The 22,419-nt window shown below is 41.3% G+C and overlaps 1 protein-coding gene across 2 annotated transcripts in view; it reads right to left on the bottom strand.

Annotated features, from left to right (window-relative positions):
* Positions 1-386: 386 nt before the first annotated feature.
* Cyb5r4 (cytochrome b5 reductase 4) overlaps positions 387-22,419 on the bottom strand; it is a 50,276-nt gene continuing 28,243 nt past the window's right edge. For both annotated transcript variants that reach the window (XM_034484314.2, XM_034484315.2), the window contains 6 exons: positions 17,699-17,839; positions 16,317-16,469; positions 14,515-14,665; positions 14,141-14,227; positions 4,267-4,431; positions 387-961 (listed from right to left, as the gene is read on the bottom strand). In XM_034484314.2, the coding sequence (XP_034340205.1) occupies positions 907-961; positions 4,267-4,431; positions 14,141-14,227; positions 14,515-14,665; positions 16,317-16,469; positions 17,699-17,839 (752 nt within the window). In that variant the 3' untranslated portion in view covers positions 387-906. The remainder of the gene's footprint in view (positions 962-4,266; positions 4,432-14,140; positions 14,228-14,514; positions 14,666-16,316; positions 16,470-17,698; positions 17,840-22,419) is intronic.

Below are 22,419 nucleotides of genomic sequence, written 5' to 3'. Positions count from 1 at the left end.
ACTTTTTATTGGTATCTTAAAAATTTTAGAGATTAAATTTCTTTAGTGGCCGTGTTGTGTGTTTGTGCACTACACGGTACTACTACCACGGTGTGCACACTGACACTATCTTGCAGAGTCAGTTCTCCCACTTTCTGGGGATTAGAAACTGAATGCTTACTGGTGTCTTTAAAGTTTCCTCTAAGCTCAGGTATGGTAGCGCACATCTGTAACCCCAGCACCAGGAAGCAGAACCAGGAGTTTTAGGCCAGCCTGTTATACATAGCTAATTTCAATCCAACCAAAGTTATAAAGTGAGATTCAAAAGATAATTAGTACATAAATAAAATTCCTTTTAAGACAACCACTGTATTTGTTACCTTCAGCCACACGTCTACCACATGGAGTAAAAAGTATAGAAGTACAGTTTTATTCAATCTGTATCAACGCCATGGACACCCACAAAACTGGACCACCAACAGTTACAGCATTCCATGTTTTAAGACTAATAAGGACATACAGCAACAATTCCTGAGTGAACAGTGCAGTGTAAAATTTAATCGGTATTGCTCAGAAGATATCTTGCAGCATAAAAAGTGACCAAAATGATTGCTTGGTTTATCACGTCATAAAATTCAAGTGCTGACTGCAGAGCAGTGATGCTATCTCAGTGGTCAGAAACTTGCGGTTCGTAGCAAAGGCTCTTGTGCGCACCTGCCGCCATGACTGACGGTCCGGCCGGTGTCAGCAGTAAGATAAGTCATGGTACAAAACCAAACCAAGACGCTACTTGTACTGAAGACGCATGACTTCACTTCAGAAAGCCTGGGTTCTGATTAACCTTCCATACATACAAAAATTCTTTTAAAAAATCCTAGGTAATCACAAATATAAACTAGTTGGATAAAAGACAACGGCAGCTTTTTCTTACGCTGTAAAACCATGAATCTCATCATCGGAAAAGTTAAGATCATGCAGCAACCTGAAAAAGAAAACATATATGACTTTTAGGGAAGGTGTTTACAAATAAAGTCATGCGATCAAAGCTTGCCAACATACCCTCCTCATTTTCTCACGTCATATTTGTTAAGAACACAATGAGTACACCAGAAACCTAATTACTAAACAGCATCAGCTATTTAATCAGTATTCAATTTTTTAAATAGTTTCACAAATGCCACTAATTTTACATGACTCGAATTAAGACCCAATTATAATCACTCCTTGTAAATGGCAGACATGCTCTTGGATACATGTGGTCTCTAAGATCCTTCTTTCCTTTTTGCTCCCACCTCTGCCATGTTCTGCAGTTTATCTGCTGAAAACCGTACTATTTTCACTGTGGACTATTCCGCAGTCCTCTCTGCTGCACTCCTATGTCATTCTTCAACAGCATGGCTCTGTGTCCTCTAGTCCTCACACTTAACTAAAGGTATGGCATCGAGGGCTTTATGACATATAGATTTAATTCTCTGTCTACTGCATTCAGAGTGCTACCACTGTATGATAATGCATGGCTGCCTTTCTTATTAGATGCTAGCAACCACTGGTGACCTATGAAACCTAAGATTCTCCTTCCATCCTTCATTGATCAACTGAAGGGTTCACTAAAGAAAGCCTGCTCTGTGGTCATGTGGCTATCCGGCAACTAGCTCCTATAAAAGAAAGGCAGAATAAATGCTCTCCTTCCCCCTTTTATTCACCAGTTTTCAAAGTGAGGGATAGGAGACCACCCTGCGACAATATACTTCCGCCTGGAAAATCATACAGAGAGTGAGACCATAGAGGTGGCTGGCTACTGAAGACGGTCACTCAGCACTGTCTGACCAGAGCAGAAACATTCACAGCAAGGGCCCACGTGGCACAGCACTAGGACACAGCGGGCAAGCCTCTCACTCCGGGGCCTGATCTACTTTTGTAGACATGTATACTGTCTCCTCCAGGGATGGGCTTCACTGTAACCACAGTCCACCAGTTGAATACCTTTAATACACCTAGTTCTTTCTGCCCTTCTCTTCCTCGTTCTGACGGGACTGTGTATAAACCCAGGGTCGTATACATGAGAGGAAGACAGTCTAACACTGAGTTACACCCCTAGCTCTTCTGTTTGTATATATAGCTCAGGCTGTCCTGAAACTCCTCATCTTCCAGCCTCTGCCTCCAGAATACGGAGGTTACGGGTGAGCACATCACAAAAAGCTCGGGAACCATGGCAGTCTACATCCATAACTGCATAGGTCCTTTATGATCACATGGTTCCGGTCTCCTCAAAACACCCCAGGTGACAGTACCTGACTATCTATGGTGCTCCAAGTTATATTTCAGTCACATTTGTCTCATCACAGGACAGTGTGAGCCTCTGAAGTTGAGTCTGCTTATCCAAGGTACAAAGTAGTGAGTAGATCAAAGTATCACTATCAGTTGTTTGTTTTTAAAGTATAGGCTTCTAAACCTTTATTATACAAATTGACAAGTGCTCATGAAACGAGGAGGGTATGCTTGGAAGACAGCTAGGTATCTAGCTAGTCCTGAGAGGGCTTGGATCTAGGCCTACCCATGGACACCAAAGTCTGCAGGCCCTTATGACCCTCATAAAATGGCAGTGTATAAGTGTCCTATGTATGAACATCTCCCGAGACACTGTAAGTGACCTCTAGACTAGTTATAGTACATCAAACAACATAACTGCTGTACGCCTATGCTGTGCTGCCAGGAGGTGATGACACCAACTGTGCAAACGCTCAGTGCCAGGCAATGTCTTAGAGTATTCTTGATCCACAGCTTGATGTGGAAGTGATGGAGAACGGACGTGTGCAACAGACATGAGATTAACTCCAGAGGTCTTAGTAATGAGGATGACAAAGGCCTTTGTTTTACAGAACAAAACTATGATAAAATAAGAGCCTCTTATCACTTTTGATACGAAAGGCACATTAGCTGGGCATGATGCCTTAAGCGCAGCACCCAGGAGGTAGAAGCAGGCAGATCTCTAAGTCTGAAGTCAGCCAGGGATAATTACTGAGACCGGGCTCAAACAGAAAGACACATTCCATTAAGATGGTAACGACAGGATATCAAGGAAGTGAGTCTGAACAAAAGTCACGAGGGAGGGAGACGTTATGAAGTGCAAATACTGATCTGGGTCAAGTCACCTGGACAGGCTGCTCCACCAGCTTGTTCAGGGGAGGTAATCTCAGGAAGCCATGGGGATGGTTAACAGCCCTGCTGAGCTTCGTAGCCAAGCAAGCTCGGTATGGGAAGATTAGTTTTGAGGCAAAATTGAGAAACTGTAGAGATTACAGTTGCTTAATAGCATGTGAAAATCCTATAGCCATGACAACCTCCTATTTAATGAGCACATCGAGTGGTTCCAGTCTGCATCTGAGTGGCTAAGATGTGCAGAAGCAAATGAATCAGAATGAAGACATGGCCTCAGCTCCAGCAGACCACCGGCCATGCGGTTAGATGGAGTTCTGCTAGGCTGGGTGTGTGACCCCTCTGTAGCCAGACTTCCCAGGCTGAAGGCTGGCAGTCTCCACCCCTCACAGTGTCACTGCAGCCTGAGGATGCCCGGAGACACGTGAGCCAGCAGTGCAAGCAGTGCAGCACTCAGCCTTCATTTCCAATAAAAGAGAATGCTCCTTTAAAACTTGGGAGTCAGGGTTTTCGTAAATAAATTTTACAATAAAATTAAACTCAAATTATCTAGAAAATGTTAGGTTTATAGAAACCAAACTTAAAGAGTTTCTAATCTAGAAATCCAGTACCTGCTACATTTAACCAAATATTTTAAGGTATGTAAGGTGGTTTCATTGTGTAGTCTAGCCATGGGTCTTGCTTGCTCACGTAGTATAATCTAGCCTCTTCCTTTGACTTGCTGCCTGGCTTGGGATCACTGTTTTACTCACCAACTCCTATACAGCTGCAGAGAATAAAGGCAGAGAGGCACACTCAAAGGAAAATGGCTTACTTGGAATTATTTACATTGAAGGTGGTGAAGATGAGACCGAGAGCCCAACATTCCAAATAGCCAAGCAAGACTGCGGCACTGATCTTGTAACTGTTCTTGACAGCCATGACAGCCACAGGCAGGTGACATCGACTGCTGCATCAATGCTAAGCACACGCAGGCTCCAACCTCTGTCCCTCATATGGAGATGAGCAGCTGCACGGCTTTCATAGCAACCACAGATTTTGGTGTGTGACAGCATGGCAGCAAGAGCCAAAGGCTGGCCAAGTGCTCTGTGAGCGTCCATTGCAGGGTTCCAGCCCCCAGCCGCCACTCACCTTATCCCCTCATCTGTAAATGGTGTTGGTCCACAGATGCAAAAGAAGACCCTAGAGTTTTCTAAACTTCTTTGCAAAAAATCAGAGAGAAGAGCTCGTGACACGTGTCCCCGTTTGCCGTTCCATTCTGGAGAAGGTGCCGAGAGAACAAATTCAACATGAAATCTAGGACAAGAAAAGAGTTTACAAAGCCTGTCATTTCAAACCCACTACTGACACATTTCAAGGTCAGTAAGACTCCTTTCCCAAAGGACAGTTTATGAAGACTGGATAGGTTCTAAGTAAACATTTAACAAACACACACACATGAATGCAAGTTCACTAAGGACTGGATGTGCCATGGGTAAGGGCAAGGTTAGGATTAGCCTTGCTATGAATAGAGCAGTGATTTGATTGTTTTATGCTTTTGTTTTCTTGAACTCATTAGCGAGAGGCCTCCATGGGATCTCAGAGGCTGTTACACTGCCTGTGTGAGACTCAGAGAAGTGCAATTTCCAGAGACAGGTATTTTAATACCTGCTTAAATCTGCACCACAAATTTCAGACCATGGGACAATATGGCTAAGAAGCCTACGTGACTTCTTATCCCTGTAGTTACAAATCAGGGAGCTCTGTAGACTCCATGTCCAGAGCCTAGTACTGACCCTGTGAGTGACTCTTGCTCACTCGGTTGTGTGAGGTAGAGCCTAGGCGTTCCTCTCAGAAGCCTCTCCTCCACCCTTTATGTACAGCCTAGGAGCAGCCCTGGCTCCACCCTTCAGTCTCCACAACAGGACACTGGCTACTCAGTCTTCCTGCCATGATGCTCCCAGTAACCCCATTCTTCTGCTCTTAGCTCAAGCTTTATGTCCATCAGCAAATTCTATGACCAGCCCCACTAATCTTGGCTCCTTTACTCTGTGGCTGTAGAAATGGTGGCCTTTGCCTTTTCTTTGCAGCCCTTACTTCAGGTTGCAAGCATGTCGTCCCCGAGGGAACTATTTCACTGTCCATTTTCCCTCCAAACTCTATGAAAGCAGGGATGACGTGAGCTTTGGCTACTGTATCCTCGTGGCCAAAACACAGGAGCACTTAAACATCATGGAGCCAGAGACATGGAAACTAAAGAAGGAGCACACACCTTAGTGAACCACTAAGTGAGCTGCTGGCCAAAAGCTAGAAAACCGAAGTCCTGCCACCGGACACACTGCCATCTGGACAGCACCAGGTCACTGGGCTCTTACACAGCCTACTCCTCTCTGAAGAGCAGCAAGCCCTGCTCACACATCAGCCTAAGCCTGGTGTGGGGCTGCTCCCAGAGGATTCTCCGGTAAGAGATGAAGAAATCGAACATGAAAACAGGCTGGCTGATACTCCCAAGAACTGACAGGCCAGGTGCAGCTGCAGACCAAGTAAGAGCACCAGGCAGCGGTCAGAGAACTAGCCCGGCTCTGCACACAGGCCCTGCCTCACGGGTTTCCCAGGGCATTCACTGGACTTGGTGAGGAAACTTCCCAATCAAACACATCAATCAGTAGTTTTTCCCATCAAGGTTCCCACTTAGCCTACACAACAATTCTAAGCCATGCTTAGACTGCCTTCCCAAATGCAGGGCAAAGCACAAACACCTGAAAACTGCAACTCCAAACGTTCAAATTTACAAACTTTCTGAGTGTCCACATAACACTGGACTCTGCAGCACTTAGATTTCAGATTAGAGACACCCAGATGGTGAAGTCTATGCAAACACTGGGGAACTCTCAAACTCTGAAACTGGAAGGACTTCTGGTTCCTGGCATTCTGGATTAGGGACACTCAACCTGCACCTTGTTTCACTAAATCATTGTTAATATCTTTTATCTAAATGTCTATCTACCATGGTGAATCAAAAGCCAAAGATGGCCTTGCATGGCTCTATTTCCAATGAACCTTTCACTAAAATAAAGCTGCTAAGATAGAAAGTCAGAGTAAGTTGTCCATGAGCTGAAATGGATACCTGTTCTTAACCCGCCTTTACTGGTATGCATTTTACAGAAGGCTAACCATTTCTATGAGCATCTACTTAGACAGCGATGAGACCTTGAGCTCTCTACATAAACAGCATACACTTTTCAGGCCTTTTGTACTCAGTCACACACTGGTTCCTTTCCTACAGTCTGGTACTCAATGGACAGAATGAAAAGGCAACACAGATCATTTAAGGTTACCGTGAAGATGCTGCTGTCCTGGATGAGAAAGTGCTTTAACCAGAGTGGGAGCAAGTCCACATTAAGATAGAATGGATGATATCATGTCTCAAATCACTGTAGTGTCTTCCCTGGGAATCTTCTGTTTGACACAATTACAGCACTAAGCCACTGGGGACAAAAGGGGTCATCTTTAAACCCTGACCAAGGAAAAAAATTAGGATTCTTGAAAGGTTTACCTGAAAACAAATCAGGCAACCCACAAAATGCAAAGTGACAAGGAGAGAAAAGGATAGGGTAGGGACCTGGACTTGCTCCTTGAGAATGTACATGTGGCGTGAGACCAGAACAGGAAGAATAGCTCTTACAGGTTCAGTTCTGTTTGCAGTTAAGAGTAAGTTCCTGTTTGTGCTGTTTGACCCAGATACACTGGATGGGCCTGACCACATGTGGGCTGAAGGTACATAGAGGATATTTCAGGATGTCTGCTTGCTCCAGATTGGAACTGGGAGATGTGGCGAGCTGTCAGTTTTGCTGTCCCCGCAAAAACATGACTTGTGGCCATTTTCTGGGAACCCAGAGATGGACCTGGTCAGAGTCCAGTATTAAATTAAAGCTTGCTTCAAACTTGGCTTAAGATTGTAGCAGTGGTCTTTTTCTCAGCCTAATTCACTAGAATTAACAGTGGACTAAAAAGTCACTGGGAATAAATTAATCTACTGAAAAAATTTAAAGTGGACCGTGTTCACTCTAACATATACAGAGTCTGTCTATGTAGCAACTAATTTCTCCCTCTTGTTTTCAAAACCTACCTCTTCCTTCCCGTTTCTCACGTTTGTCCACGACACTTCCCTAATTCTACTGTCTCAGCCTCAGGTGGGACCCTCAGATCTTACATCTGTCTGACACACCACAGCCATACTAACTCTTCTCAAACCCGGGAGGGTCTTTATTGCCTACAGATTAGCAATTCAAAGCCGTTGGTGTCCCAGCCTTATGGTTTTTCTGTATTTGTCATATAGAAAAATATGCTTCTTCATTGAAGTACCAGAACATTCTGGTCTTACAGAACCTAACTACTAGAGTTTCTTTTCCTGTTCACAAAAATGCTAATTTGTTTCCTACAATCCAGGTCATAATCCCTTGTTCCAGGCATCCCTTCTCCTTAGAATGGGTGTGCTGGAGCCATTTTCAGACAGCACAGCAATGCGGCAATGCAGATGTTCCTCTTCACGTGTGACTCAGTCCTGAGCTGCCGGGATTCTTTTCTTTTTCTATTCTAGTGGAAAACTAAGGGCATTACCAATATCAAATGATGTTGCTGGCTGGGTAGGGGTGACTTTTGTCAAAGTCTTCACAGCACAAGAACACTTTCATCTGTGACTCTTCGGCACTCTTATCCTAAGTACTTAGGGGAGTACAGGAGAAATTCTCACCATGCCATACAACACAGGCTGGATAAATAAACCATGGTTATGTTCACATGACAGAACACAGTGCTGTTATTAAAAATCATGGTACAATACATGGCTGTCCAGCCCACACTTCTGACATTTTGAGCCATTCCTAGCTGTGATGGTTTGTATAAGCTTAGCCCAGGGAGTGGCACTATTTGGAGGTGTGGCCTTGTTGGAGTAGGTATGTCTCTGAGGGCTTGGGTTTTAAAATCCTTGTTCTAGCTTCCTAGAATCCAGGCTTCCACTAGCAGCCTTCAGATGAAGATGGAGAACTCTCAGTTCTGTGTTGGGAGCCAATTCCTAGCTGAAAGTGGCTATCATCTTTGCAGCCACCTTGGGCCATATATTTACAGGTTGATACTTTTCTACCCCGACAAGAGACTTGTTTTTCCTAGCATGATATTTTTGCAAGCAGCCCACAACAGCTGAGCACACTCTGATAACATCTTGTTTTTTTCAGACATATCCTGGACTTGCTGTTTAGTGCCCCCAGCTGCAAGGCACTCATGGTAAAGTGTCTCCAGCTGCACTCCCCTGCTTGTGCTTATATGCCCATAATTGCCTTTCAATAAACGAGATTTGATCAGACACCTTGTCTTGTCTCCATTCTTCTTGTCTCTTGCCCCTCCATCCCTACTCTCTCCTTTGCAGACCCTGTTGACTGACCCACAGGCCGGGTCACCTGGTGTCCAACGAGAGACAGTGAGAATGAGAGATGCCTGTGAGGAACATTACTGGAAGAAGGGTCGACTGAAAATTCAAAAGTAAAACAAAGGTGATGGCCATGGGAACCTGCCGAGTCGAGACCGGTGGTAAGTCATAGTAATGAAAATGGGGCAAGAAATGAGTCAGCATGAACTATATGTGGAACAGATGAGAAAGGCTTTACAGCAGCAAGGAGTAAAGGTGAAAATTCAGCATTTGCTGTTATTTTTTTATTTTATTAAAGAGTTATGTCCCTGGTTTCCTCAAGAAGGGACCATTGATGAAAAAAGATGGCACAGAGTTGGAGATGCACTCCGATTTTTTACAGGGCATTTGGGCCTGAAAAGACATCACTGCCTTTTCATATTGGAACTTGATAAATGATCTCAACAAAGTGTCTGTCCACAGCAGCGGTTGTTGAAGAGGGTGAAAAAAATTTAAAGACAGTGAAAGAAAAGAAAAAGGAAAGGGGGGAGGGGGATTGTGTGCTGCCCTTAAAGAAGAGTGCTGCTTTTATACCGACCATTCAGGCATTGTAAAGCTTCTATGAAAAAGGTCAGAGATGGCCTAGAAAACCGCAAACGCCAGCATGACCAGGAACAGGGCTGGTTCAAGGCTTGGTTTAGTACCTCGCCATGGCTCACCACTTTACTCCCATCCATCTTGGGACCCCTGTTAGGGATACTTATTCTCTTGTCTCTCGAGTCCATACTGTTCAACAAACTGATGGCTTCTGTACGACAACAGATAGACGCTATTCAAATGAAACCCATACAGGTCCACTATTACAGGCTGGAAGTAGGGGACTCTAAAACCTCTGTCATCGAGACTGACAAGGATTAGCCCCTAACTTATATGCTAAGCCAGATAATCAATGACGGGTAAGAGAACACCTCAAGACCCTTGCCTTTAACTGGGAGGCCTCACCAACCTAAGACAGAAGCTAAACCAATGCATGTGGTATACGTACACATATAAAAGGAAAATACTTTTACATATAAAATAAAAATATCTTTAGAAATTTAACAACAAAACCCATCTCCAAATAAGCATTCCTCAGGATGATTGATGGGGGAGAGCCAGGTTGAAAGAGTATACTCTATGATTAGATACAACAAGCAGAAGATAGTTACCAAAAGTATAGCCAATATGACTATATTGCCTTCAAAATAAAAATAAAAAAGGTATGTGTGTGCATACATAGACATATGACAGAGTATAAAGATATAGATTATATATATTTGTAGAGTAGAAACTTGAGCAATTCTGTTCATTATTCTCTGCTACACTTTCTATGTAAGCATGTACTAACTTCACAAATATAAGAAAAAAATCACACCAAGTAGTGCTCACAGAAAGAATGTATCACTCACCCTTCTATCTAAAGCAGTGGTTCTCAACCTTCCTAATGCTGTGACCTTTTAATACAGTTCATGCTGTGGTGACCTCCAACCATAAAATTATTTTCATTGCTACTTCATAACTAATTGTGCTACTCTTATGAACCATAATATAAATATGTTATGCAGGATGGTCTTAGGTGATCACTTGTGAAAGGGTCGTTTGACTCCAATGCGGTTAAGAACAACTGTTCTAAAGAAGAGTATTGACATCAAAGATGAGTGCTTTGAAGGAGAAGGAAATACTTGTACTATAAATACATTCCAAAGTGATGGCCAGAAACTAACCTGCCATCTGGACTACCCAACTCCTGATATCTCATGCTATATCAGCAGCAGCAGGACACTCAGAGCCACTGCTACTGATGGGGAGAATGGGGCCATGCTACAGCAGAGGCACATAGTTCACCATGATACACACTGGATTAACAGTAAAATTCAACTTTTCTACACAGTAATCAGCTAGTTTACTTCAGTTATTTGCCTACTGTTGTTCTCATTTTTTTCCAGAACCCCATGTGTGTGTGTGAGAGAGAGAAGTGTGCAAGATTCAGAATGCTATTAATTAAATCCCTATTTTTTTTGAGCTTGTAATTAGGTGAAATCACACATCTAGCATCCAGGTAAGATAATGTAATTTTTGTTCAAATCTCATTCTTAGCATGAAAACTGATTGAAATAGAAAAGAAAAATTCTAAGTGACAGAAAGTAAAGAGGCTTATTTTTTAGACTACATGAGAAAGCAAGCTCATACAACGCCCTGTTGAGGTGTGACCTGGTATAGGCATGTAGCAGACAGATGCTCACATATACACACTGAGTAAAACAGGATCATTCTAGGTAAGGCATCTCAAGGCCACACCCACCGCTGTGGATACTAAACCTCTGTTCTATAGATAGACAAACTGAAGCCCTGGTTGACTGAGTAACCTGTGAGAGGTCACAAGATGGTCAAGTGTTCCTTTCTTCATTAATGATACCATCCAGAGAAACCCTGAGCACAAGAGCATGTCCCCTGAAGAGGACACTGTTAGATTCCATACCAGCCCGCCCCAGTCTCCAGCCTGCCCATTCTTCCTTGTCCCACAGAAGACTGAATGGAAATTTAAAACCTAATTCTACAGGATGTTTAACTCTTTAAACTATACAATATCAGAAATTTAAAGTTTTCACAATGCAACAATAATTTAAACAAAGGGACGTGTTCAGGGAATACATTCGGCCTCCAAAACTTCATGACTAATACAACTGATCCAGGGAAGTGGCACTGTGGGAAAGTGTAACAGACGCTCGTTACACTGCATCTGAACTCCCACTTTCTATATAGGAAATTATCACCCAGGCCCATCCAGAAGCCCTGAGGATGAGGGGTCTTCTATTTGTATGGAAAGTCTCAGACTATAAGAAAACTGCTGACAAATGTCTCATATCCAACTACAGATTGTGATCATAGGGAGGGCTTGACCTGACCACATGTTTATAAAAGACCAAGCCCTTGGAGATCCTAAAACACTATTGGAAGTCAGTACACACACGGGTGGAGAGAGAGAGACACACAGAGAGAGAGAGAGAGAGAGAGAGAGAGAGAGAGAGAGAGAGAGAGAGAGAGAGAGAAGGAATGAGGTGGGATGGATCCAAAGAAGGTCATCTTTCAGAGGAAGCTGAAGCCTTGGAGAATGAGCACCTTGGGCAGGAGGGACAGAGGTGGTCAAAGCAGCACACCTGCTATAACAGCACTGTTCTGGGCAAACTGTGAGGATCACTCAGCTGCTGAGTAGTTATGACAGGAAAAGAAATCAACTCCTTAGTACTGTAGTCTAAGCACCCAACAACCCAATCACGAAGACTAAACTAAAAAGCAAGGCACTTCATGTGCAGAGGTACAACGTTCCTTCATAACAGTTGATCAAAATTAACTCCTATTAACAGACTATTACTAGTCTGTTACATTAGTGCCTAATCATTGAGATGAATCTCTTAAATTTTATAAAATTTCTCTTTTAGGAATTTAATACTTCTGCCAAAATTTACTAGAAGCATTTATTAATTTTAATGCCCACCTGTAACCAGTCTTTTGCTGTTTTCTGAGTTCTTTTTCTTCTACCCATTTAACCCTTTAACACTAGATAAGAGAGAAAAAAGGACAGAGAAGAAAGGAAAGAGTCCCCGAATAAAGTCAGGGTTGGAAATGGGGTGGTGTTATCATTAGACTGTTTCCTGCTGATTAGGGACACTGAGTTAGTTCCCTTGGGACAAGTTTGATTGTCACCATGAGTGTATCTAATTTCTTCTTGTTTCTTCTTTAAGCACGGCTACTTAACAATCCACAACCAAACCCCACCCGGCCCTTGAGGCCCTAGCAGTTACCTGCCCTCTGAAAAGTCCCCAGAATTCCAAATATAACACAATTGCAGAAACTATCTGCAGCTAGCAAAACCACAAAGAGGTAAATCATAGTCAGTTGCTGTGGACAATCTGAAGCAGCCCCATATCTTATACCTGAGATTAAAATGAAACCATATTCTTATATTTCTGTTTTAAAGATACCAAAACTCTAATATTGCCACTAAACCTACCCATATCTGTTTAAAAATCTTTAAATGTTTGTGAAACAGGAGCTCTAATAAAGCAAACCATCCTCTCCTTCGGAGGGCCTCTAACCCATTTTAAACACCCCAGAGACAGCTTCCCAGTTCCCAAAGCATTTGCATGGTCTTCTCCAAACCTTCCAGCTGCTTAGTAAAGCACAACTGTTTGACTCTGAACCCATGAAGGCAAGCAATTTTTAAAGAAGAGTTCAAGCAATAAGCCTTTTTTAATTAAAAAAAATAAGATTTATTTTTTATTTTCTATAAATTGTTTTGCCTGTGTGCACATGTATCTATCATGTGCATGTCTGGTGCCTGTGAAGGTCAGAAGAGGAGACTGGATACCCTGGAACCATAATTATGGATGAGTCCTCTGCCACAGCCACAGGGCTCTTACTCACTCAATCATTAAAGCTGAGGACATGCTGTAGCAGGATACTTATTCTGCTACATTGTATTCACAGTGGAGCTCCGTGATTAGGCAGTAGAAGTGGAGGTGGAGCTGGGAGAGAAATAGAGGAAGGGGAGGAGATGACTGGAGAGGAGGTGGTGGGAGATGACCAGAGGGGAGAGAGGTGGAAGGACAACGAAGGAGAAGGGTGTGGTCTGGAAAAACTGCAAGTTCTAAGGGATCTCATAGATGGGGAATAAAATAGGGCAGTGGTGAATCTGCCCAATTTAGGCGTGCAGTTTGTATTCATAATTATTGAGTTGTGTTTTCTTTGATCAGTCCTATTTGGGTTGGAGATTTACCTCAACAGACATGGGAACTAGGGTTTGTTCTACACTGTGAAAGCTTGGAACTAGGCCATGTATATTTCTTGAACTCATTCTCAGCTGCCTCAGCAGAATAAATATGCCAAGTGGAGGCTTTAGCCAGGTTAAGAACAGTAGTGCTTCAAGGGTAAGCATGCTGAAGTCACAGCCCTGACTTATGAGCTACTCACTGAAGGAGAAAGGATGTGGGAACTAACAGAGAGCAGAGGAAAGAGCCCTTTATTACTGACAGTCCAGGACCCATGTGCAAGACCTTAGAAAGGGTGGCATCTAAGAGTCTTCAGGCTTTTCAAGGACTGGACATTTTATTTTGATGAGACTATATGAACATAAGTAATCACCTCAGATATTCTATGCAACTTAGAAAGTCCTGGCAATCTTAGAAATAAATGACTACAGAAATGTTCTAGAAAGTATGGTAACCCATCTAGCTCAGTATTCTTGAATTTGCACTGCTTTCAGCTGACTGCTCACTATTGTTCTTTTTAATGACATAGGCTCTTGCTGTGCTACTCTTTCTCCTGAGTTCATGTTGAAAAGATTTGTTTTCTATTGATAATACCAGTGTAAGAAGAAAACCAGCAATAGGGCTATCAATATTCATTAATTCAATCAACTAAAAATGAAGCCAGTTTGCTGAACAATGTGACATCCCTCTCCTGGACAGCACACAGGTAGAGCTTACTAGAGGACCTGAGAAACACCATGATATTCAACTGTGCTTCAGCTATCCTCATTACACTATGTACAAACACTTAAATTTGAGTTAACAGGTGCAATACCTTTTATCTTTTAATGCCAATTTCTCTAGCTGACATCTCCAAATTATATCATCCTCTGTTTTGTTGAAGAACATCAACTTCACTTTCCTTAAAAGAAAAAAAAAAAAGAAAAGCTCATATTATGTTAGTCACTATGACATTTAAAATATGCACAAGTGGAAATGTTCGAAGTGAACCTGGTGAATGCTTTTTATGAAAGCATGAAAGGAGAGCTAAGCACTAAGTCCTGAGTAGGTGAGGAGGACAGAGAATGGCAGACCATCAGTTGGGCAGCACTAGCGAGGCCATTCAACCTCAGTGAGCAGTTCATGTATGATGGATGCCTTGCACTCAAAACCTCCCAAATAACAGTAGCCAGAAACAAGGGAACATACCTGAGACAGGCTATGTGAGTTAAAGCGTAATTCAGTACGGTAACCATTGGTGTGAAGCCTGTTCCGGCTGCCAATAAAAAAAGATCTTCTACTTCCTGGAGTTTGGATACTTTAAAATTGCCCTCAGGACCACTTACAGAAAGAAAATCTCCTAAAGAAATAAACAAAATAAACAAAATCAAAAACCAAACGAAACAAGAAACTTAGAAGGGAAACAGGACAGAGCACTGGGAGCGACAGGGTAGACCTGCGACTGCCACAGCCACCTCTGCAGTAGGAGAGGAGCTGCAGAGGCAGTCGTTAGACACCAGCTATGCCAGGCGAGTAATTAATACAAGGTCACGAGACAACAGACACTTGCTATTTATACACTGGGTAGTAACCACAGGGTCAAGTTAACAGGAGAGAAATTCAAAACAAATGTATTCTAAAGCCTTACACTGGGAAGTGTTATAAACTTCTCTAGTAATAATTGAAAAGACAGACCAACGCAAACAAGATGAGCCATTATGAGTTTAATTCCTAGGAAAACTGCAAGACCAGAAACCAGCTGTACTTGGGCAGTTGTAAAATGAGTGCCTAGTTTCTGTGGTGACTGGCTGACAGAGAGTACATACCTCTCTCATAAAAACACTGCCACCAGGACTACATTCAGAAATCTCCAATGTAACTTGAAAAATAAAAAAACCAAACCTGTTCATTATTTTAAACTTATTTCAAATACTGTATTGTAATATGTTTGGGTGCTTATCATTTCCTATGTTTTTCACCACAGGATAGTAACGGTAGTTTAAGGGACAAGCATACTATAGGTGGATGTCTAAGTAAACTTCGGAAGTAATATAAAGACTTCAGTGAGAGGCCACCCTGTTGCCCCAGTGAGAGAGACCTGATGCTGATGCAGATAGAGGAAGGACATTTCTGCCATTAAGAGAGGAAAAAAAATCAAAATGAGATGGAGAAAATGAGAAAGGATTAGAAACAAAAAGGACAGTTTTTGAGTCTTCAGAGACATTATAATGTGTTACCCAGTCTTTCAAGGTCCATTTCCTGATAGCCTAGTATATGCCAACTGTCATGCTAGGTTCTAGAAATAAGGCAAACAAGACAGCTTCCACCTGTAAGTGCCAGTCTTACAAACAAACTGTGTGCTTATAACCCTTATCACAGAGCATGAGTAACTGTTATTAAGCGATTCAGAGGAGAAGGGGGCTTCATCATTTCACTGATGAAAGTGCCATTTCACTGAGTCTTTACAGGAAGGAATATAGCAAAGGCAGGGCTGATGGGCATCACAGGAGCCTAAGACAGGATAACAAACTGGGGTTTCAAGGAGCACAGAAGCTAGAGAGCCTATCAGGTCCGTGTAAGCCTTGTGGGGACGTGGTCAGCCCAGCTAAAGCAGGTCTGCCAAGAGGCTTCAACACTGCGGAGCAACAAAAGTCTATCTTTAGAGAAGCTTGGAGAAGTTACTGGAAATTGCAGATGAAGAGAAAGACACCAGTTAGAGCCATGTGAGAGACTGGTTAGAGGGCAAAGCAGAAAGGAAGAAGGCTTGCTTTTAGGGGATGGGAGGAAAGATGACATCAAACGTTATGGCTGACTGGATTCAGGGAATGAGCGAGTCTCCAGGGAAGGGCAGAGATGAACAGAGATGCTGCAAATGATAAAGGTGAGGACATGCACAAGACAAAGAGGATGACGTCACTGCTGACACACTGAACAGACTCCCACTCGGAGATAAGAGAGGGTTGCTATCTAGTCTTTAGCACAAACAAGGCTATAAATGCAACATTACTAACCAATCTGAAGTTGGTCAAGCTCTGGTGTGAAGAGTCCAGCAGGATAGATTTTGATCAAAAAGTAGATGTATTTATTTGGGGAAAGAACTGGTTCTTTAAAATCTGAGAGTAAGGAATCAGACACGGGTGTATATGGCTTTACTATTTCTGCACCTGGAAAAAAGATCAAAACAAAGAAAAGTATAACATTTAAAAGCTCTTAATAAAGATAAAAATACAAATCTTTGGATGTTATTAGCGTGCGCACAAAACTAATGTACACACACCTCTAGTGAGATGTTCCACAGCCATGTTTTATTTACATTTACATATATCTCAAGACGATAATTTTAACAAACCAATGGTTAACCATTATATAAAGCCTTTTTTATTATTTATTAAGTATGGTCTATAACAATGAATCTAGATAAGTGTATGCGCTTTGTAATGGGCTACAATAAAGTGACATCAAAATTTTTCCATGAAAAATAATAATTTCCAGAAAATTCCAATTATATTTAGCAACAGTAGGTGGTCACCAATGCAATCACTAGGGAAAGAAAGGAGACATCTCACCTTTAATTTTATATATTTTGAATTGTTTTAATGTTCTAAAATTATTATTTTGGCAGCAGAATGAAAGGAACAATAATCCTATTATCTCATGGGATGTCATTATTTTTTAAAAGCAAAATGAAAGTATGTGATACAAATTTTACCAGATTCCAGAGGAAAAAAGTCACCAAATATTTGAAAGACCAAAATTTTATACATGGGTCTAATTATATGGAACCTAAAACATATTGGTTAAAAATTATGCTAAGGAAGCCAGCAGCTCACGCACAGTGACCTGGTGTCAGTGGAGATGAAGAGAAGTGACTGCAGTGCTCTCACAGAACACCACCTCTACCAAATCTCAGAAGGGGGCCTACAAGATGGAGCACTGCAACACAGGCTGAGGTAAGGATTCTGCAGCTTCATGAGCCCAAGATAACAGTGGCTATGAGTAAGAATGGGGCAATTTAAACAAGCAGATGAAATTTAGGATGAAATAAGGGGGGAAAGGCACTCACACAGTAAGGAACATAGTTTTGAGCTTTGCGTACTAGTAGCATATGAAAGGGAACTAAGTACCGTCACCCACTCATTCTGAGTCTTATTGGTTCAGTCTCACAAACGGTGGCAGCCCCTAGGAGATACCAATGGCACATGTCTATTTCTAGTGGACTCTCTGTGATACTCCCTCCTTCCCACCTGAGGCAAGCTGCTCCATGTGTTCAACAACACAGACACAGTCCGACATTTACTCCCATCCATAAACCCAGAAGCTTCCTGACATTAAAGCCAGGTGCCCAGAATGGCCAGTAACTGTCCAACCCCACCCGAGCCACCATTCCCCTTACCTGTGACACTGAGCTTGAGGTAAACATGTTGCCCAACTGGCACCTGAAGGTGAGTACTTGGAGGCAGCATCAGATAGAAAAGCCTCGTATCATGAGTAACATCTTCCTTGGAAATTAACTGGCACCGTCTGTAGTACAAGCCTGGAAGGCAGTGCAAGAAGGTCACTAAGTGTAAGCCCACGGAGAGTTCCGTCTCTGTTCTTTTACAACTTCAACTTCACTAAAATGCCTAACAGTTCTAAAACTCATTAACTGTACAAGACTACTTTCTATTTCATTTTCTAAGATTTTTTATAAATATACAAACATATCTATAATTTGAAAAAAATTAATAGTATTATAAATTAATAAAACAAGTATTATTTCTTCATACCTGTTTAAAAACGGTCTCAAGACACTAAATTTACTTTGTAGGTAACTATTTTAAGCTTTATAGTTACAGTGGTATTAAGTTTATAGGTGAAAAGTATTTGATAAACATTGTAAAGTTTTTCTTTTCCAGTGAAAAAGTTTTGAAAGCCGAATACTTGGAATTTAACAATATTATCACTGTTAAACAGGCTTAGCAACACACTCTGATAAAAGAAAAAAAATATGTATTATGTCTATGCTTATATGTATGAATTGCATATGCATCTGAATAATAAAACATCTTAACTGTCTAAATTATTAAACAAAAATAACTTTTTGTGAAGTGACAGCTAAAGGCAATGGGTTTATGGCATACACTGATTTCAGTAAAAGAAATTGAGTATTTCTATAAATACTGAAAACATTTTAATAGCAATGCTTCTAAAATACTTTATACTGCACAAAACAATTAACATTAAAGACTTGTTAGAGGAATTCTAAAAGCACTGTCATTTATAAATTCTCTTTTGAGTATAGTTTACCCCTAAAGACTGCTCCACATTCGTCTCCTCTCCCAGAAGATGGTATTTACAGAAATAGAGCTGATCAGTAGAACCTTCATCCCGATTATTATTTCTCTCTCTCCCTCTCTCTCATATAATAGTATTTAACTTGGTATAGAAAGATTTACTCCAGCTCACAGGAAGCGAAAGCCACCAAACAAAAACAATCAATGGTTAATAGAAAACCAGAATTCATATACAACTTTCAGAACTAATTTTGGCCACAATTACATCAAGTTCTTATTTTCCTGTGGCTCCCAAAGACCCTGTCATCCAATCTTTCTACCTGTTACCCTGGTAACTCAGGAGGTACGTGTTTGTGTACTGTCACCTAACTGTAGCACCAGGAAATCTGCTTGGGTCTGGTTACATCTAGGGATATTACTCTAAAGTCATCCTGGAAGGCCTAGCTAGTTCTGGACTAATGGCAGATTCAAATGACAAAGCTCACCAGCAGGTAAAATGAGAGTTCCAACTGTCTCTTTATCCCTTTCTCTAGACCAGTGGCTCTCAACCTATGGGTATCAACCTCTTTGGGGTTAGAAAGATCCACATAAGATGATCAGAAAACACAGTTATTTAGACTACAATTCATAATGGCAGTGAAATTAGTTATGAAGTAGCAAAGAAAATAATCCTATGTTTGGGGGCCACCACAACATAAGGAGCTGTATTAAAGGGTCATAGCATGAAGAAGGCTGGGAGCCACTCCTCTAGGCCTTTCTTGACCCAAATAGAAAATACAACCAATGGCTCAGATGCTGTATGTCTAAATAGTCAAAAATTATACATCAGACAAAAACTGTCACATGTAATAGTTCTGTGTTCAATCTTGCAAACACGGGCTGGTGAGATGGCTCAGTGGTTAAGAGCACTGACTGCTCTTCCAGAGGTCATGAGTTCAAATCCCAGCAACCACATGGTGGCTCACAACCATCTGTAATGAGATCTGATGCCCTCTTCTGGTGTGTCTGAAGACAGTGACAGTGTACTTACATATAATAAATAAATAAATAGTTTTTAAAAAAAAAAAAAAAATCTTGCAAACACATGACTTCATAAAGCCCAGTGGGCTCCAGGCCAGCATTCTTTAGCTCCTCAGAGCACGACCTGTGGGCTACCGCCCAAGTCTGCCCTCTTTTCTTTCTTCATCTTCACTATTAACATGTCATGAATGCTCATTAGAATCTGGAGACTGATAAAATAGCTCATTCACGAAGCCGTTAGCATGTTATTGCATACTGAAGAAACAAAGGTTGAAGTCTTTACATACACTTTATGAAATATTCTGCTGTTAATTATCAGCCTTTCCACTGATTTTGAAAAGTCTTCATGTAACTTCCTGTAGTGGTACAGAGGCAGTACATTACACCAAATCTCTCACAACCATAAGAATCTAATCACAGTGCATCTTTAAGCACAAAGAATGACGAGTGTTATAGGCACAAGCCAATTAACACATGGGATAAAACATGATGAAAAACAGTGTTCAAGAATGAAAAATCTTCATATATGATTTAAAAATTAGCATCATTAAATTGAGTCCTCTTTGTTTTTTAACTAGTATTGTTTAAAAAATATACCTGTCTGGTTTCTAAATGGCAGTGATAAATGAGGTCTTAAAAAATACTCCTGAAGCCTACTAAAATGTTTTACTACTGCAAATGGATGGATGAGAACTGATTACTTCAGTTATGGCTTTATATTTAAATACTGGCCTTAAACTATGGGGTGGATGGGTGGGGCTTTCTGGATGGCTTGATTTAACAGAACCTCAGAAGCAGAACTCTGTAACAGGACTGTCACGAATATGAGTCCTTCCATGCCAACACCACTATACTAGAGTGCTTAAGTCCTTTTAGTCCGAACTGTTTAATCTTGTTTCACACTGTAACAACTTACACAATTCTAACTTACACAATGCCTCATCAGTTTGAATTATGCTGATTTCATATTCAGGCAGTTCTCATAGAAAGGAAAACAGGCTAGCAAGATCCAAAAGCATATCCAAGTAACCTTGCAAAGAATAGCTTTCACCAGCTAAGCTGAGCAGATAACTCAGACAGTAAAACATGGTGAAACAAATGTATCACAGAATGTATTCATTTCTAGTAAGTATGAACATTTTTCAAGGCGGTAGAAAACCATGGATGATTAGGCAAGGGCTGGCAGAAGTACAGGGTCCAGGCCTGAGAGACATGACTGCTCACCAAGTTCTAGCAAACATTGTTCTAGCAAGCATCTTCACAGGTGTACACTCCATGGCATACACATGTGTCCGCCATTAAGAAACCCTGTTGAAACTATATGAACTCTATGAAAATATCAGCATATAACTATATGAAAATATCAGCAATTTCATATAGTTCAACCTGAATTTAAGGTATGTGTGTTTGTGCATACATGCACACACACATGCATAGGTTAATCTACAGGCTCACAGTGCTGTTGACATATCAAAATTATGACATAATTAAAAATATTTTTGCTTACTACCAATTTTATGGGTTGTTTATTGACAGATCTTTATTGCAGAAAAAAGCAAATCAATAAAACTTGCTATTACATAAATAAAATTGTTCAAGTGTCCATGTATATGCTCACATACATATACATACACGTACACATACATACAACCACTCATTCATAATCTTCATTCTGGGAGAATGCAGTCAGTTGAAACTATTAACAGCTGCATTGGAGTAACGGTGAATAATGGAATACTGTTCCTTCTCTGATTCATGTGTCTGACTACATCTGAATCTTTGCTGGCCATAAAGATTTGACATGAGAACACATTGTACTATAGATTTTTAACTTACATGATTATTTACCTAAGAAATATACTAATCATAAAAAGTCAATAATTTTAATTAATACATAACAAAAATCTAGGAACCATATAGTGGTTGCCTTGTAAAGGCAAGATGGACTGACAGCAAAGTCAATGATACATTCATAAGATAAGAATTCAGCTCCACTACAATTTAGATCATGATTTAAGGAAGGGAAAGGCAATAGCAGAAATTGTCTTTGCTCATTTGTCAAAGAAAATGGTCACCTAAGTACCGAACTAATTCCAAAGCAGTAAATCTACTGTGCACCTTACCCAGCTTAGTGTCATGCAAGAACATGGCTGAAGCTTTCTTGCCTAATTTTCCTCCTTCCTTCCTTCCTTCCTTCCTTCCTTCCTTCCTTCCTTCCTTCCTTCCCTCCCTCCCTCCCTCCCTCCCTCCCTCCCTCCCTCCTTCTTTCTCTCTCCCTCTTCTTTTTTTTTTTTTTAATTGAAGCTTTCTTTTTTTAATGGTGGCTCAGGACTAACGGAAACTTATAGCAGGGATTAAAGAGCTCACAGAACACCTCAGGAAATTACAGGGAAAACAGTTCAATGCCATTCATCTCCAGAGGCCAGCCTTGGTTTTCAGTGATTTTGACTAGGCTTGTATCTGGCTGGTGAGACCTTTTCAATCACTAGGTAGCCAGATAATCCTGGGAAACAGGCTTCATCCTCTTAGTAGCTCTTTTTACTTGCAGTGACTGATTACTAGTTTGCTGGATCAGACCAGGTCACCATGTCATGTTCTCTTCCTACCTTATACCACAAGGGTCACATCAGACCTCCCGCTATGGCAAGGTCAAATGTTTAAATATCCCCAAATGTTGCTCACATTTTGTTTCCTCTACAACCTGTACAACGGCTGGTCCAGAACAGCCGGTGATGATGTACAGCTCTCCATCAAAAGTCCTCCGAAGACTTACGTCTACCTTTTCCAGGTAGTCATTTAAGATCAAATGCATTTGTCTGTT

The sequence above is a fragment of the Arvicanthis niloticus genome, chromosome 21 (assembly GCF_011762505.2).
Source record: "Arvicanthis niloticus isolate mArvNil1 chromosome 21, mArvNil1.pat.X, whole genome shotgun sequence".
NCBI classification, from domain to species: Eukaryota; Metazoa; Chordata; class Mammalia; order Rodentia; family Muridae; genus Arvicanthis; species Arvicanthis niloticus.
Note: the sequence above shows the minus strand (reverse complement) of the source record. Positions and strands in the feature narration are given on the sequence as shown.